General features: G+C 55.3%; 2 protein-coding genes across 2 annotated transcripts; both read right to left on the bottom strand.

Moving 5' to 3' along the window:
• Positions 1-493: 493 nt before the first annotated feature.
• Catsperz (catsper channel auxiliary subunit zeta) lies at positions 494-6,099 on the bottom strand. The gene is made up of 6 exons (XM_042676479.1): positions 6,074-6,099; positions 5,621-5,924; positions 4,268-4,333; positions 4,031-4,110; positions 3,217-3,283; positions 494-845 (listed from the first exon to the last, which is right to left on the bottom strand). The coding sequence occupies exons 1-6, from the start codon at positions 6,095-6,097 to the stop codon at positions 739-741; spliced, it is 648 nt and encodes a 215-aa protein (XP_042532413.1). The 5' UTR covers positions 6,098-6,099; the 3' UTR covers positions 494-738.
• Positions 6,100-6,826: 727 nt separating this feature from the next.
• On the bottom strand, positions 6,827-13,581 carry Kcnk4 (potassium two pore domain channel subfamily K member 4). The gene is made up of 6 exons (XM_042675825.1): positions 13,378-13,581; positions 9,336-9,459; positions 9,052-9,212; positions 8,669-8,855; positions 8,049-8,188; positions 6,827-7,228 (listed from the first exon to the last, which is right to left on the bottom strand). Exons 1-6 carry the CDS (start codon positions 13,564-13,566, stop codon positions 6,827-6,829), a joined length of 1,203 nt encoding a protein of 400 aa, XP_042531759.1. The 5' UTR covers positions 13,567-13,581.
• Positions 13,582-14,481: the final 900 nt, after the last annotated feature.

Here is a 14,481-nt window from a genome sequence, read left to right as displayed (position 1 = left end):
GTGGGGCTCGGGGCCCTATGCTAATCAGACAAGGGGCGGGCAGCGCCTGCGCGCCGGGAGGAGTCGGGGCGGGACTAATAGGCGGGTCTTCTCCAAGGCTCCGCCCCGCCGCCGTCGAGCTTCACCGGCGCACAGTCGTGCGCGGCCGCCCAAGGGGCGGGACCAGAGGCACGGAGAGTCTGCGGGAAAGAACCCGAGGTGGGTGGGGCCTGGAGAGGCTTTCACAAGTGAGGCTCAACGCGCTTTGCGGAGTGGCGAGGTCGGCTGCGAGAGCCCACGACTCACATATGTAAATAAGGGGGCGGACCGACAGAGGCGCCTTTTATCTGCATATGCATGAGGGGCGGAGCTTGGGGAGGGAAGGGAGGGGGGCTCTACCCCTTTCCCTCCCGCCCCTCCAGGGTAATGTTTGTGGGGCACTTGAGCTTCAGACTCAATCACCCTCCGAAAGCGGCTCAATCTCGGTAGGACATTCAGACCTAAACTATGCCTAGACTAAAATAACCCTAGGCTTGGAGCCTAAGGAAGACAGGGACCCGACTCCGATGAAGAAAACTCAAGGTCACTGCGGTGACCGAATGAAGGTCACGGGGAAGGGCGGGGCCACGTGCGTCCGCCTCACGCGGCAGCCACGCACTGACTCAGGGATCACCGACACTTTTTATTTTCTCCAGGGTTCATATTCACGCGGAGGGGGCTGGGGCGGGGTGGGGCGGGGCGGGCGGGAGTCCAGGTTTGCTAGGATGGGCACTGCAGTCGCTTGCTCCGGCGCTTCTTGAGCCCCTCGATGTACCGCTGCAGCTCCTTGGTCAGAAAGTGGTTTTTGCCGATCTGGGACCGGTAGCCTAGGAACAGGGCAGAACCGAGCTCAGGGCAGCGGGCACCCCAAGGCCTCCCCCGCACCCCGCCAGGCCGCGCCTCGGGTGTCATCTGAGGAACTGCAGCTGCTTTGGGATGCCCGCAGCGCCGGCGCTTGGGTCTGTGTTCGTGTGGGTCCCGCCGGACCTCCGCGGTGATCGGTGAAGGAAAGCTAACGACCAAGGTTAAAGATGCTGCTTCTGGCCCGAACGTGGGCCGTGTGAACCAGCAGCTTTAAGGACATCCGAACCACACACTTTAGTTACTCTGTCCTTTCTCTTTGCTGAGCCCTATGGCATTAAAAAGTTTACCACAAAGGAAAGGATGACATTGTCCAAGAAGCCTTATACTCATAACTCTACTCAGAATTGTAACCCCTTTTACAACTACTTAATTAAAATTCCACGGGCTGGGAATGTGGCTCAGTGGTAGAGTGCTTGCCTAGCATGCAGGAAGCCCTGGGTTTGATTCCTCAGCACCCCATACGTAGAAAAAGCCAGAAGTGGCATTGTGGTTCAAGTGGTAGAGCACTAGCCCTGAGCACAGAGAGGCTCAGGGACAGATCCCAGACCCTGAGTTCAAGTCCCAGAATCAGCAAAAAAAGAAAGGAAAAGAAAGAAAGAAAGAAAGAAAAAGTTTGCCAGGGGCCAGTGGCTCACACCTGTAATCCTAGCTACTCAGGAGGCTGAGATCTGAGGATACTGGTTCAAAGCCAGCTCAGGCAGGAAAGTCAGTGAGACTCTTATCTCTAATTCACCACCAGAAAAATGGAAGTGGTGCTTGGCTCAAGTGGTAGAGCACTCGCCAGGCCCAGAGTTCAAACCCCACAACCAGCCAAAAAAAAAAAAAGTTTTTCCCAAGAATCCAAAGACTAGTACATTTATTTCCACACCTAGAAGGGACCCAAGGGCTGTCATACCATTGGGCAGGTGAAGAACAGCCTTAGATATCCGCACCAGCTAGAGAGGGGCACAATTAAGACCTTTGACAGGGAGCTAGGAAGGTGGCTCAGTGGTAAAGTGCTTGCCTTGCATGCATGAGGCCCTGAGTTCAGTTCCTCAGCACCACATAAGCAGAAAAAGCCAGAAGTGGCCCTGTGACTCAGGTGGTAGAGTGCTAGCCTTGAGCTGAAGAGCTGATGAGCTGAGGGATAACACCCAGGCCCAGAGTTCAGGCCCCCAACTGGCCAAAAAAAAAAAAAAAAAGATCTTTGACAGGGGCTGGGAAGGTGGCTCAGTGGTAGAGTATTTTCCTTGCATGCAAGAAGCCCTGGGTTCAATTCCTCAGCACCACATAAACAGAAAAAAACTGGAAGTGGCACTGTGGCTCAAGTGGTAGAGCTCTAGCCTTGAGCTGAAGAACTGAAGGACAGTGTCCAGTCCCAGAGTTCAAGCCCCACAACTGACAAAAAAAAAAAAAAAAGCCAGGTGCCGGTGGCTCATGCCTATAATCCTAGCTACTGAGGAGGCTGAGATCTGAGGATAGCAGTTCAAAGCCAGCCCAGGCAGGGAAAGTCCATGAGACTCATCTCCAATAAACCACTAGAAAACTGGAAGTGGCACTGTGGCTCAAATGGTAGAGTGCTCACCTTGAGCTGAAGAGCTGAGGGACAGCGCCCAAGCCCAGAGTTCAAGCCCCACGACCGAAGGAAAAAAAAAAGACCTTTGACAGTCACCCCATACCTCCCACATTGGGTTTTTCTGTGCCTAAACTTTATTTTTTGTTTTTGGCAGTACTGAGGTCTGAACTGAGGTCTTCAATTCACTAGGCGGGGGCTCCATTTTTTTTTTCTTTCTTTCTTTTGCCAGTCCTGGGGCCTGGGCACTGTTCCTGAGTTCCTTTTGCTCAAGACTAACACTCTACCATTTGAGCCACAGCACTACTTCTGGCTTTTTCTGTGTATATGGTACTGAGAACTTGAACCCAGAGCTTCATGCATGCCACTAAGCCACCTTCCCAGCCCAAATGGTCTGCTTATTTTTGAGATAGGATCTTGCTCTTTTCTTAGCCTAGACCAAAATTTGATTTTGCATTTCTCTCTATAACTAGAGTGACAGACACCCACCACCACTATGCTCAGCCTTTTCCAATGAGATGGGGTCATAAATGAGCTTTGTTGCCAAGGCTGGCCTGGAACATGAGTTTTCCCAATCTCAGCTTCCTGAGTAGCCAGGATTACATGTTGAGCCCACAGCACCCAGCTTGAATTCTCAACTTTTAACAGTAATGGGATCCTTGCAGTCATTGTCAGTGCTAAGGAGATCTGACACGGCAGACACATCCCGACATCCACCTTCACCCAAGTCCTGTACAGTTCCCCAGGAGCTTTTGTGGAAGCTGGCAGAGAGGGAGACTCACTTTTGAGGGCTTTTTTGAGGATTTCCAGAGCTTCATTCTCCATGAGTTCCATCAGGGGCAGTGGCAGCTAAAAGCAGTGAGACAAAACTTCAGGCATCAGGGGAGCCCCAGCACTGCCACAAGATAAATGATCTCTAGAAACTCGACCCCCAACCAGCTTCCTTCCTCTTTTTGTCTTTTTTTCTTGTGTGTGTGTGTGTGTGTGTGTGTGTGTGTGTGTGTGTATGTGTGCGCGTGCATGCCCGTGCGTGCTAGTCCAGGGCTTAAACTCAGGGCCTAGGCACTGTCCCAGAGCTTTTCTGCTCAAGACTAGTACTATACCACTTGAGCCATAGCTCCAAATCTGGCCTTTGGATGGTTAATTGAAGATAAGTCTTTCTTTTTTTTCTTTTTTTGGGGGGGTCCGGTTGTGGGGCCTGAACTCTGGGCCTGGATGCTGTCCCTCAGCTCTTCAGCTCAAGGCTAGCACTCTACCACTTGAGCCACAGAGCCACTTCCAGCTTTTTTCTTATGTGGTGCTGAGGAATCGAACCCAGGGTCTCATGCATGCAAGGCAAGCGCTCTACCATTGAGCCACCTTCCCAGCCCTGAAGATGAGTCTTATGGACTTTTTCTACACAGGCTGGCTTTGAACCGTGATCCTCAGATCTCAGCCTCCTGAGTAGCTAGGATTACAGGTGAGAGACATCGGAGCCCCACCTTATTTCTTTTCCCCTCTGCCAACCATTTCCACCCTTCCTCTGCTATAACTCTCAGCTTGCTTGTCATCTTCCATTCTCTAACCACCTCCCCAGTATTCTTAGACCCCTCTAACCCTGTTCTGCTGTTCTGTCCAATAGGCTCGATGGGGTACGTTCTTTGAGAGACTGATTAATGACTCTGAGGAACACTTTTCTAGAGAAAAGAAAAGACGAGTTAGTCATTGGCATACTCCTCTGTCTTCCCTGGAACAGAGGAGATGGATGGGTAGAAGACCAGTTGTGCATGCTACCTCAGTTGGGAGTCAGGATGGGGCAAGGGCTACAAGCCTGGGCTTTAGAGTTCCACCTACCTGGATTTCTGTTCCGCCTCTCCCACTTAGGGCCAACAATTGGAAATCTCTTGCCCTTAGGTTCATCTGCAATATGGAGTCATAAGAATGGTCTCTAATGACATTGTTTTTATTTATGCAGTGCTAGAGATTGAACCTAGGGCCTTGCACATGCTAGGTAAGAACTTTACCACTGAGCTGTATCCCCAGCCTGGGAGGGCCTCCTGTAATAGTTGGGAGGTTTAGAGGTAATTATGCAAGGAACCCTAATATCTGATATAAAGCAAATGCTCAAAACGTTACACAGTTATTAGTTCTTATTTTCTAGTGAAGTGGAGAGATCAAGTAGGGGTAACAAGTCCCCAAAAAAGATACTGTGGTAGGTGCTTAAAAATTGTAAACCGCCAGCCCAGTGGCTCACTCCTGTAATCCTAGCTACTCAGGAGACTGAGATCCGAGGATCATAGTTCAAAGCCAGCCCTGGCAGGAACATCCATGGGACTCTTATCTCCAATAAACCACCAAAAAACAGGAAGTAGCATTGTGGCTCAAGTGGTAGAGCGCTAGCCTTGAGCTTAAGAGCTGAGGGCTAGTGCCCAGGAAGGAAGGAAGGAAGGAGCTGTAGCACAAAAGCTCTCAGGGATAGTGCCCAGGCCCTGAGTTTCAAGCCCAGGACCAGCGTGCACTCATATGCTTGCACACGTACACACACAAACACACACACACACACTAGTGACCTCAGTGCAAATCTTTAAACAGAGAATAACTCCTTCAACTGGCTCCATGAGTCCATTCAAATCTAGGGAAGCAGATGCCAATGGCTCACACCTTTAATCTCAGCACTCAAGGTGTTGAGATATGGAGGATCATGTTTCAAAGCCAACCAGGGCAGACAAATCTAAGAGACTCTTGTCTCCAAACAACCTGCAAAAAGCCAGATGTGTTGGTAGAAAGGCAGTCTAGCAAGAGTGGAGCCCTGAGTTTATCAAATGTGTGTGGAGGTGAGGGAGGGAAGTTGGGGAATCGAAGCTCAGTGGCAGAGTGCTCGCTTAACCTGTGTGAGGACCGGGATTCGAACCTCAGCATTACAAATAAACCAACAACCAGATCCAAAGCCTCCCCCCTCAACCCGCCCCCTAAATGTGGGTTCTGACTGGCCGGTAGGGGGCACCCGAGGAATGCCTCTTTGCATTAAAGGATGGAGGATTCTCTCTAGCGCCCCTCCCAGGGAAGTTGAGAAACTTCCATCTGGCTCCCCCCCCACCCGCCCGCCCCCATTTTACAGAAGGGAAATTGAGACCCTCCCCATCCCTACACACACCCCGCCCCCACCCTGCCCCGTGGGTGCCCAAGGCCTGGCCAAGTCACACTGACCGGCCTTGGTACTGATGTCCTCGGCCCCCTTCTCCCGGAGGCCTTCTATGGAGTTGCAGCCGTGCAGCTCCAGGTCCAGCAGAGCCCGCTCCTCCAGCCCCTGGGGCCTGGAGGTGAGGGACTGGCTCTTCTGCCGGCGGATCTTGCCCACGTCTCGGCCCTCATCGTCGAAGTTCTCGCAGATCTCGGCCAGCGACAGGTTCACCTGCGGCTGCAGCGTGGCGGTGCTCCACAGGTTGAGGATGTGGCTGGTCAGGGTGGCCTTGCCCGCGCTGCCCCGGCGCTCCGAAGGCTTCGGCGCCCCCTGTGGGCCACAGACCAGTGGGGAGCCGGGGCGCAGAGGGAGAGGGGGGCCTGGTGGGGCGGGGACGGGGACGGGGACAAGTGTTGGGGAGGGGAGGGTGCCAGTTTCCTCCGGGTACCGGGCGAGGGGGCGCCGGGAAGAGTCCTTACTTTGAGAGGCTTTTCCCCGTCCATGATTCTCGCCCTCAACGGAACCAGAGGCCGCTGGTCTCGGGGCGGGGCGGGGTCGGGGGGCGGGGCGGGGGTCACGCTCCGCCGCGGGGGAGGGGCGGCGAGGCTCTGCGGAATGGCGGGCCCTGGGTGGGGGGGGGGGTGGCGTCCCCCACCCGGAGAGTTCACCGCGGACGCCACGCGCCCTCCCGCATCCCTCCAACCCCCGCACCCGCACCCATCCGCGCGCGGAGATCCGAGGCGCCCAGCCCCCTTCCTTGACCGACTCCGACCCCGGACCCTGCGGGGTCACCTCCAGGTCAAGACGTGACCTCCCCCCCATCCCTCCCTTCCTCCCTCCCCACCGGATGGACGTGGGATCCTGGGGGAGGAGGGTCACTGAAGGCCGGCCGTGCGCGCCCCGGCGGGGAGCCCCGCAGCCCGGTCCCGCAGCGCACGGCCCGCGCGGTGCTGACTGCTCGTTTATTGATGCAGGCTTGGAGGCACAGTCGTGGGGTGTCGCGAGGGACCAGCCTGGCCGGGGCAGCGACACAGAAAGGCCGGGGGGGGGGTCCGGGGAGGGCCAGAAGTGAGGCAGGGGCTGGGGGCGGGGAGGCCGCTCGGTGACCCTCGGCCCCGAGCTCGGGCATCCAGGAAAGAGGGCTCTTTGGTCGAACAAGCCAAGCATGCCGGGGTGGGGTGGGGGAGAGTTCAGGGACGGAGCCCTTCGCGGGTCCGAGCTGGGACCTAGCCTCACACCGCCAGCATGCCTTTGTCCCGGGGTCGCCGGGGGCCCCGGGGCCGGGCCGGCTTCTTGGGGGGGTTAGGGCGGCGGCGCCCGCGCGGCGCGCGCGGCAGGGCACAGCCGCGCTCGCTCTGCGTGTCGGAGGACTCGTCGATGAAGGCCAGGTTCTCGCTGGGGTAGTCCAGGGCGGAGGCGGTGGGCGGGGAGGGCGCCGCCACCTTCTTCTCGGGCAGCCCGGGGGACGGGGGCCGGCCCACGGGCGGCGATGGGCACGGCGGCGGGCACGGCGGAGGCAGGAGCACCCACTCCTTCTCTGGCGGCGGCGGCGGCGCGGGGGGTCCGGCCCGCTGCGTCACCCGTGCGGTCACCGTGCCTGTCCAGCTGGCAGCCTGGGCGGTGAGGCCGCCCATCTGCGGAAAAGTAATCCTGGACCAGGGGTCCTCTCCAGACTGCCAGCCCCCCTGTCCCTTCACGGGGCAGGCGGCGCCTGTGGGAGGGCGCCTCACACCTTTCTGTATCTGCATAGAAGTAACCCCTCCTGCAACCATCTTTCTACAAAGCGCCGGATTATTATTATTATCCTGCTACTGGAGTATGAACTCAGGCCCTGTGTGCTGTTCCTGAGCTTTTTTTTTTTACCCAAGAACTGGTGCTCTACCACTTGAACCACAACACCCCTTCCGGCCTTTTGCCCTTACTTGGAGATAAGAGTCTCATACACTTTTCTGCCCAGGGCTGGCATCCAACTTGGATCCTCAGATCTCAGCCTCCTGAAATAGCTAGGATAACAGGCCTGAGGCACCAGCGCCCCACTCTCTTTCAGAGCCCCAGTTTTATTTCAGCTTCCTGTCCAGTCCTGAGATCTTCGCTGCCTCTATATAGCAGGTGCTTGCACCAGGGCAGCAAAATGGAGGTCAGCCAGTTAAATAAATGTGAGTTTCAGATCAATAACAAATACAATTTTAGGGTATTTGAAATTCATGTTTAACTGGACTTCCTGCATTCTTTTTCCCTTTTAATTTGCTAAATCTGGCAACCCCGTCCATGAGGGCAGAAGGGGTCGAGCATACTTGCGTTTACCTCTCTGGGCACACCCGAGATGTCACTCAGCCCCCCAACTCCATGATCGCACACTGCCAGGGAGGCAGCCAGGCCCATGAGAGCCCACAGCAGGCCTTAATACACCAGCGGTAGCGCAGGCGCATTGCAGCGCTAGCCAGGAGCGCCTACCTCTGCCCGAGTGCGGCGAGACACCACACGCAACCAGTTCCCAATGGTGGTGAGCACCGAGGCGAAGTAGGCCAAGCCAAGGAGGATCCAGAACCACACCAGCGGCTGGTATGCAGGGGAGTCCTGCCTTGGATCAGCGCCTGGGGTCCCACCATGAAAGGAAAAAACAAGTTGATGGCTGCGTGGGGGTGGGGGATGGATCACTGAAGGTCTCTGACCCTCACGGAGTGAGGAAGCCCTCCGCAGGGTGGATGCTAATGTGTGCAAATGAGTGTGGGGGAGGGGGAAGGAGCTAATGTGTGCAAATGTGAACTGGAAGATGAATGCAGCGTTGAAGGTGTGCCCAGCAAACTTGCCACAGAAAAATGTTCCTTTGGATGAATGACACACCTGTGAGGTGGACGATGGACATCTGTGCATGCAGTATGTGCATACACAGGACATGGATGTATCACGATGTTACGCGTGCACAGGTGCTGCGTGAATCAAAGTGCACGGTGCACTGTTGCCTGACTCCCCTGTAGGAGTTGGAGCAGTTTCCACGTGGGACTTGAAGGGAGCACCCAGACAGCAGAGCTCCGGGACAGGAAACAAAGCAGACAGGAAACACAGCACCTTACCCGCCACGTAATCTCCAAAGCCCACAGTGGTGAGCGTCACTATGACAAAATAGATGGCCTCCAGCTGGCTCCAGTCCTCCATATAGCAGAACACGAACGTGGGCGTGAGGACAAAGAGCAGGCAGCCGATGAGCAGGAAGAGCATCGCGGACAGCACCCGCACCAGCTCCGGGGGCACGTGCCACTTCTGCAGGGAGGGGCGGCAGGCAGGACCACCAGGTCCACAACCCCCTCCACTCCCATTTCTCCGAACCCCTGCCTCCCCGGGGGTGTGGGGATGGGGTGCTTCAGGGGAGGCTCCAGACATCTCACTTACTGGGGACCTAGGGGAGGGAATCTCCACCCCCAGCACAAGTGCACCAGGGGTCCCTGGAGCAGCTCACCAGGAAAATTGCTTCGATGTGGCCAATACCTCTGCGCAAAGAGGAGCCCAGCCGGTCCCCGACCCCTGCCAGCAAGATCCCGAACAGCGGGATCCCCACCAGGGCATAAAAGATGCAGAAGAGGCGCCCGGCATCTGTGCGCAGGGCTGCGTTGCCGTAGCCTGCGCAGAGGAGCAGTGCAAGAAGGGGAGGTGTCACCTGGCACCCCCTCTCCCTGCGCCGTCCCCCAGAAGGTAACTCCTTGCCCTCTACCGCCCATCCACATGCCATATCTCCTCCCCCACCAATGGTAGTGATGATGGTCCCTGAGAAAAAGAAGGCGCTGCCCAGGTTCCAGACTGAGTGGCTGCTGTTCGTGGTTGAGTTGATTTCTGGATCCGCACCCCCTCCCAGGGCTTCAGCCACATCCTGTGGGACAAGGCACAGAGGGAGGAGCCTCAGCCCTTCCCCACTGCCCCGGCCGGCTCCCTGACCCTCATCTTCTAGGGTGCATGTCCCTCTTCCCCTCCTGCCCGGAACTCCAAGGCAATCAATCCCTTACAGCAGATTGGGTGACCCAAACCACCTTCAGGCAAATGTGACCTTCATGAGGTTGCAGAAACATTCAATTACCTGCCTCTCCCCACCCCAGCTTCACACAAGATTCCTAATTGGACGGTGAGGTGCAGAGAGTCTGGGATCCCGCTGGGTTCAAATCTTGGTACTGTGTGACCTTGGGCAAGTTAGCTCTGTTCTCTATGTCTCAGTTTCTACATCTGCCAAGTAGCAATGATTGGAAAAGCAGCCTCATGGAGAGAGAGAGAGAGAGAGAGAGAGAGTGTGTGTGTGTGTGTGTGTGTGTGTGTGTGTGTGTGTGTGTGTGTGTTGGAACTTGAACTCAGGGCCTCATGCTCTCATTGGACTTTTCCCTCCACTTTCAGCTTTTTGCTGGTTACTTGGAGATGAAAGAGTCTCACTGAATTTTCCCTCCAAGGCTGGCTTCAAACCTTGATCCTCAGGTCTCAGCCTCCTGAGTAACTAGGATTATAGGTGTAAGCCACTGGGACCCAGCCACCCTCATAAATTTGTTGTGAGGAATTAATGCCCCAGCCTTGATGGGCACACGCGCACACACGCACGCGTGCGCACACATACACACATACACAGATTTAATGTACTTATAAAAAGTAAGCCCTGTGGTTTGTGGTGGGTATCTTTTCACAAGGGGCTCATGCTCTGCACTTTCCAGCATTCCTCAAACTCCCCTCCAGTATGCCTCCATGGAAACTGAGTCTGAATCCCTCACTTTCAAACGTTTGTAGCCAATTTTGGGGTAGACACACACATTAATGTCCCAGCCAAAACCCATAGGTGCTCAATAAACATTAGTGAAGGAATGAAGTGTCTGCTCTCTCTCTTGACCCCTTAAGGCAGGGCCCATGGTTTGAGGGCACAGCATAGGTAAGAGGACACTAAGAAGGGTCCTACCCCATGGAGCACAAAGGAAGTGTCCATCTGTGGAGACTGCAACCCTCTACTTCTCTGCAATCCTCCTGCAGAAGACTCATTCCACCTCATCTTCCTAAAATGGTGGGGCTTTCTTCTGTCAACAGGATCCGGCCGAGGCTCGCCAGCCCAGCCTGCAAGTTCTCCTAACTGGTCCCAATTCCTTGCCCCAGTCATCTCTCCTGGAACTCTAACTTGGCACCCCCAAAATACAGTCATTGCCCTCCCCCTCCGGAGTTTCTGAAACCATGCCACTTCCTGTAACCATGATTCCTTAATGAAGGCAAGAGGTGAAATGTCTGATTAAAAGTGCTTTTTTTTTATTTTGCAACTTTTTCTCATACATTTCACTACTCAGAGGGGAAAAAAAAAATCCTCTATCATTCTGTGTGTTCTAATTTCTGCTCCAAATGACTCTGCATCTGCTCAGTCCAGATTCTGCAAAAAGACTTCCAGTGAGTGCTCTAGTTTGCCACCTTTACCCCAGGCTGCTCCCTGGCCCACCCATCTCCATGCTGCCTCTCCCACGCCACTCACTTCAGTGGCCAGCAATCCCCACAATCCAGCACACAGTGGGTACTTAAAGAAGGAAGGAAGGAAATGTCCCTTTTCACTGATCTTCCAGTGGTTTGTCTGTCCCCGGATGTGATGTGGTCTAGGGCAGAGCCTGTATCTGCTCTCTCCTAGTCTCCATTCCCTTCCTGGGTTCATGGGCTACAGCACACAGTAGGTACACGATCATCGCATGAGTCATTCTTACTTTGAAAGAGAAATAAAGGGGCTCTCAGGCACCCTTCTAGGTCTTGCCCCTCTTTTTCCTCTTTCAAATCCAGGAATAAAGCAATTCCATTGTGGAGATAAAATAGGTCATCTCCCCCCCTCCCCCCCCCCCCTTGTGATCTGACCAGACATACTCTCTCACTCTGCCCAGGCCTCTCAGAGCTTTCTTCTCCTTTCTCTAAGTGTCAAGAGCCATGTCAGGTGGGCAGTGACCTGGCTTCACCCCACCTCATCTCTAACAGGGTCCTGCCAGACTGCTGAGGCTCTCACAACAGCCTCACTCTCTACAAAGAACAGGCAGGGAACCAGGAGTTGTAGGCTTGGGTAAAGAAGTATTTATTTGCCAGGTGCTGGTGGCTCATGCTTGTAATCCGAGCTATTCAGAAGGCTGAGATCTGAGGATGGCAGTTCCAAGACAGCCTGGGCAGACAAGTCTGAGAGATTCTTATTTCCAATTAACCAACATTAAAAAAAAAAAAAAAAGCCAGAGTAGAGGTGTGGCTCAAGAGGTAGAGTACCAGCTTTGAACAAAAAATGCTAAGCAAATCTGGGTGCTGGTAGCTCATATCTGTAATCCTAGCTACTCAGGAGGCTGAGATCCAGGGATTGTGGTTCAAAGCCAGCCAGGCAGGAAAGTTTGTGAGACCTTTGTTTTTTTTTTTGGTTGTGGGGCCTGATCTCTGGGTCTGGGCACTGTCCCTCAGCATTTCAGCTCAAAGCTGGAGCTCTACCACTTGAGCCACAGCGCCACTTCCAGCTTTTTCTGTTTATGTGGTGCTGAGGAATGAACCCAGGGCCTCATGCATGTAAGACAAGCACTCTACCACTGAGCCACCTTCTCAGCTCCTCTGAGAGACTCTTATCTCCAATTAAGCATCAGAAAACCAGAAGTGGTGCTGGTGCTGTGGCTCAAGTCCTAGAGTCTTAGCCTTGAGCTAAAGAGCTGAGGGACAGGGCTGGGAAGTTGGCTCAGTGGTAGAGCGCTTGCCTTGCATGCCTGAGGCCCTGGGTTCGATTCCTCAGCACCACATAAGCAGAAAGAAAAAAGCCAGAAGTGGCGCTGTGGCTCAAGTGATAGGGCACTAGCCTTGAGCTAAAGAGCTGAGGGACAGCGTTCAGGCCCCATGACCGGACCCAAAAAAAAAAAAAAAAAAGAGCTGAGGGACAGAATCCAAGTCCGGAGTTCAAGCCTCACAACAGACCAAAAAAGAAAAAAAAAAGTATTAAAAACAAAAGTATTTGTTAAATAGTTTTTCATGACAATGGCTGGGAAATCAGAAAAAGCAACAGAGGAACTCATCAGCTCCAGAAGACTGAAGTCCAGAGCTTTCCTTATTGACTGCCTGGAGGCTGGTTACAGTACCTCAGAAAAGTCTACTCCCCCCAACTTGCCCATCAGGTAAACATGGGTCCTGGAGGGCAGGGGCAAGAGGCCCCTGGCCTGGCATCCATGGTGGCATGGACAGAAGCCCTCCAAAGTCATCTTTCTGTGCTTCATAGGCACAGCTGGGAGGGGGGGGGCATTGCTGCTCATAGTTGTCTTGGATTTCTCTAAGGCATCTGTGACTCCAAAAATGTATAGGAGTCAGAATCAGGAAGACTGCCAGTGCTAGCAAGTAAAAACATTGCAGGATCACACTTAGATTAAAATGCATTAGTTGCTTAACTGAGATGCACATGAATTCATCCTGAATTTTACCTGGCAATTTCTAGGATGAGTTAGACCTCATTTCATGTATTTCTTTCATTCATCCATTCATTTGTCCGTCCTTCCTGCCAGCCTGCCTGCCTGCCTGCCTGCCTTCCATCCATCCATCCGTCCATCCATCCATCACCATCACACAAATTCCAAGAGCACAGCCTGCTTACCAGGCACAATAAGGAAAACAAAAGACAGCTCCTGACCACCATATTGAAACAGAGACTTGAATCCCAGCTCCTACCCAGCACCCCACAGCTGCACCTAGTCCTTAGGGATCTGTGTCTGGAAGCCCACTCACACCCCAGAACCAGTCCCACGGAACAGGAACAAGTGCTGTAGGGGCTCCATCCTGCACGCACCTTGATAAAGAGCCCCAGCTCCAGCTCGCTCACACATGGATGGGCCCTCAGGAACTTCTCTCGGACCTCCCCCAGCTCCCTCTGGGCCTGCTGCTCATGGGGTTGCTCCAGGGCCTGGAACACCAGGGCACCCAACACCAAATACAGCATCACCAGTGCCAGCAGTGCCAGGAGTGTGGTGCTGCGCATGGCACGTCCAGGGGCAGGTCCGGCTCCACTGCCCGCCTGGGGAGGCGGGGCAGGGGGGTCCTGGGGAGCAGTGGTCACTGTGGGCAAAACCAGGGACGCTGGGGTCAATAAATGCCTAACACCCACACCCTCCTCCTCTGCCCTCCCCCGCCCCCCATGTGTCTCCTGTCGTCCTTCTGGCTAGACACTTGATAGCAGGGATCCCACAGAACCCCTGATTCTAGTCTCCTTCTCACCTCTGTCCGTCCCTCAGCCCCATCAGAGGACTCGGGGCTGGAAGAAGAGAGGAGGGCCTCCTTTGGAGAAGGGAGGCCAATGAGAGAAGGATGGAAAGGCTGAGCCTGTCTCTTGAGAGGCAGAGTGACTGAGGAAATGTGGGATCCCCTCAGACAGGAAGGGGAAATAGGCAGGATGGCGGGTGAACCGGGGTGGTGTGTCCATCCCCCGCGGCTCTCCCATTGCGGCTGCCGCGGCCACCCGGGCCAGCTCCCTCCCTCCCCTCCCCCGGAGCTCCCGAGCTGGTGGCAACTGGCCTGGTGGGGGCCTCTGGGGTCCCCCCCACCGCACCCCGCCGGGCTTTCGAGGAACCCCGGGGCAGGTTCGACCGGCCCCAGAGGCAAGGCGGGAATCCCGGCAGGGCAGGGCGAGCGCGACGCAGGGCGACGGGGCGGGCAGGGCCGGGACGGGTGTCGGCCAGCGGGCCGAGGGAGGAGAGGCGCACACACACGTGTGCCCACGCTCACGTGCGCACACGCACATCCCGACACACTTCACCACCGCCGCAGTCCGCACAACCTGCGCCGCCTCCTCCGCCGCGGCAGCCCGCCGCGCCCCGCACCTGCACACGGCGGCCGGGCTCGGCGCGGCGGCCCCCCGGGGGCGCGCCGGGCCCCGCGGAGGTCCGCGCACACGTGT

The sequence above is a fragment of the Dipodomys spectabilis genome, unplaced genomic scaffold, assembly GCF_019054845.1.
Source record: "Dipodomys spectabilis isolate Male_0828 unplaced genomic scaffold, ASM1905484v1 ptg000030l, whole genome shotgun sequence".
In the NCBI taxonomy this organism is placed as follows: Eukaryota; Metazoa; Chordata; class Mammalia; order Rodentia; family Heteromyidae; genus Dipodomys; species Dipodomys spectabilis.
Note: the sequence above shows the minus strand (reverse complement) of the source record. Positions and strands in the feature narration are given on the sequence as shown.

Excerpts from the sequence above, each read along its gene's own strand:
- Catsperz (XM_042676479.1), bottom strand. The coding sequence starts at position 6,097 with ATGGACGGGGAAAAGCCTCTCAAA. Across the intron at positions 5,925-6,073 it reads ACGGGGAAAAGCCTCTCAAA|GGGGCGCCGAAGCCTTCGGA; the intron begins GTAAGGACTCTT and ends TGTGGCCCACAG. Across the intron at positions 846-3,216 it reads CCTCAAAAAAGCCCTCAAAA|GCTACCGGTCCCAGATCGGC; the intron begins GTGAGTCTCCCT and ends CCCTGTTCCTAG.
- Kcnk4 (XM_042675825.1), bottom strand. The coding sequence starts at position 13,566 with ATGCGCAGCACCACACTCCTGGCACTGCTGGCACTGGTGATGCTGTAT. Across the intron at positions 8,856-9,051 it reads ACATCGAAGCAATTTTCCTG|AAGTGGCACGTGCCCCCGGA; the intron begins GTGAGCTGCTCC and ends CCCTCCCTGCAG. Across the intron at positions 8,189-8,668 it reads CTTTGGAGATTACGTGGCGG|GCGCTGATCCAAGGCAGGAC; the intron begins GTAAGGTGCTGT and ends GTGGGACCCCAG.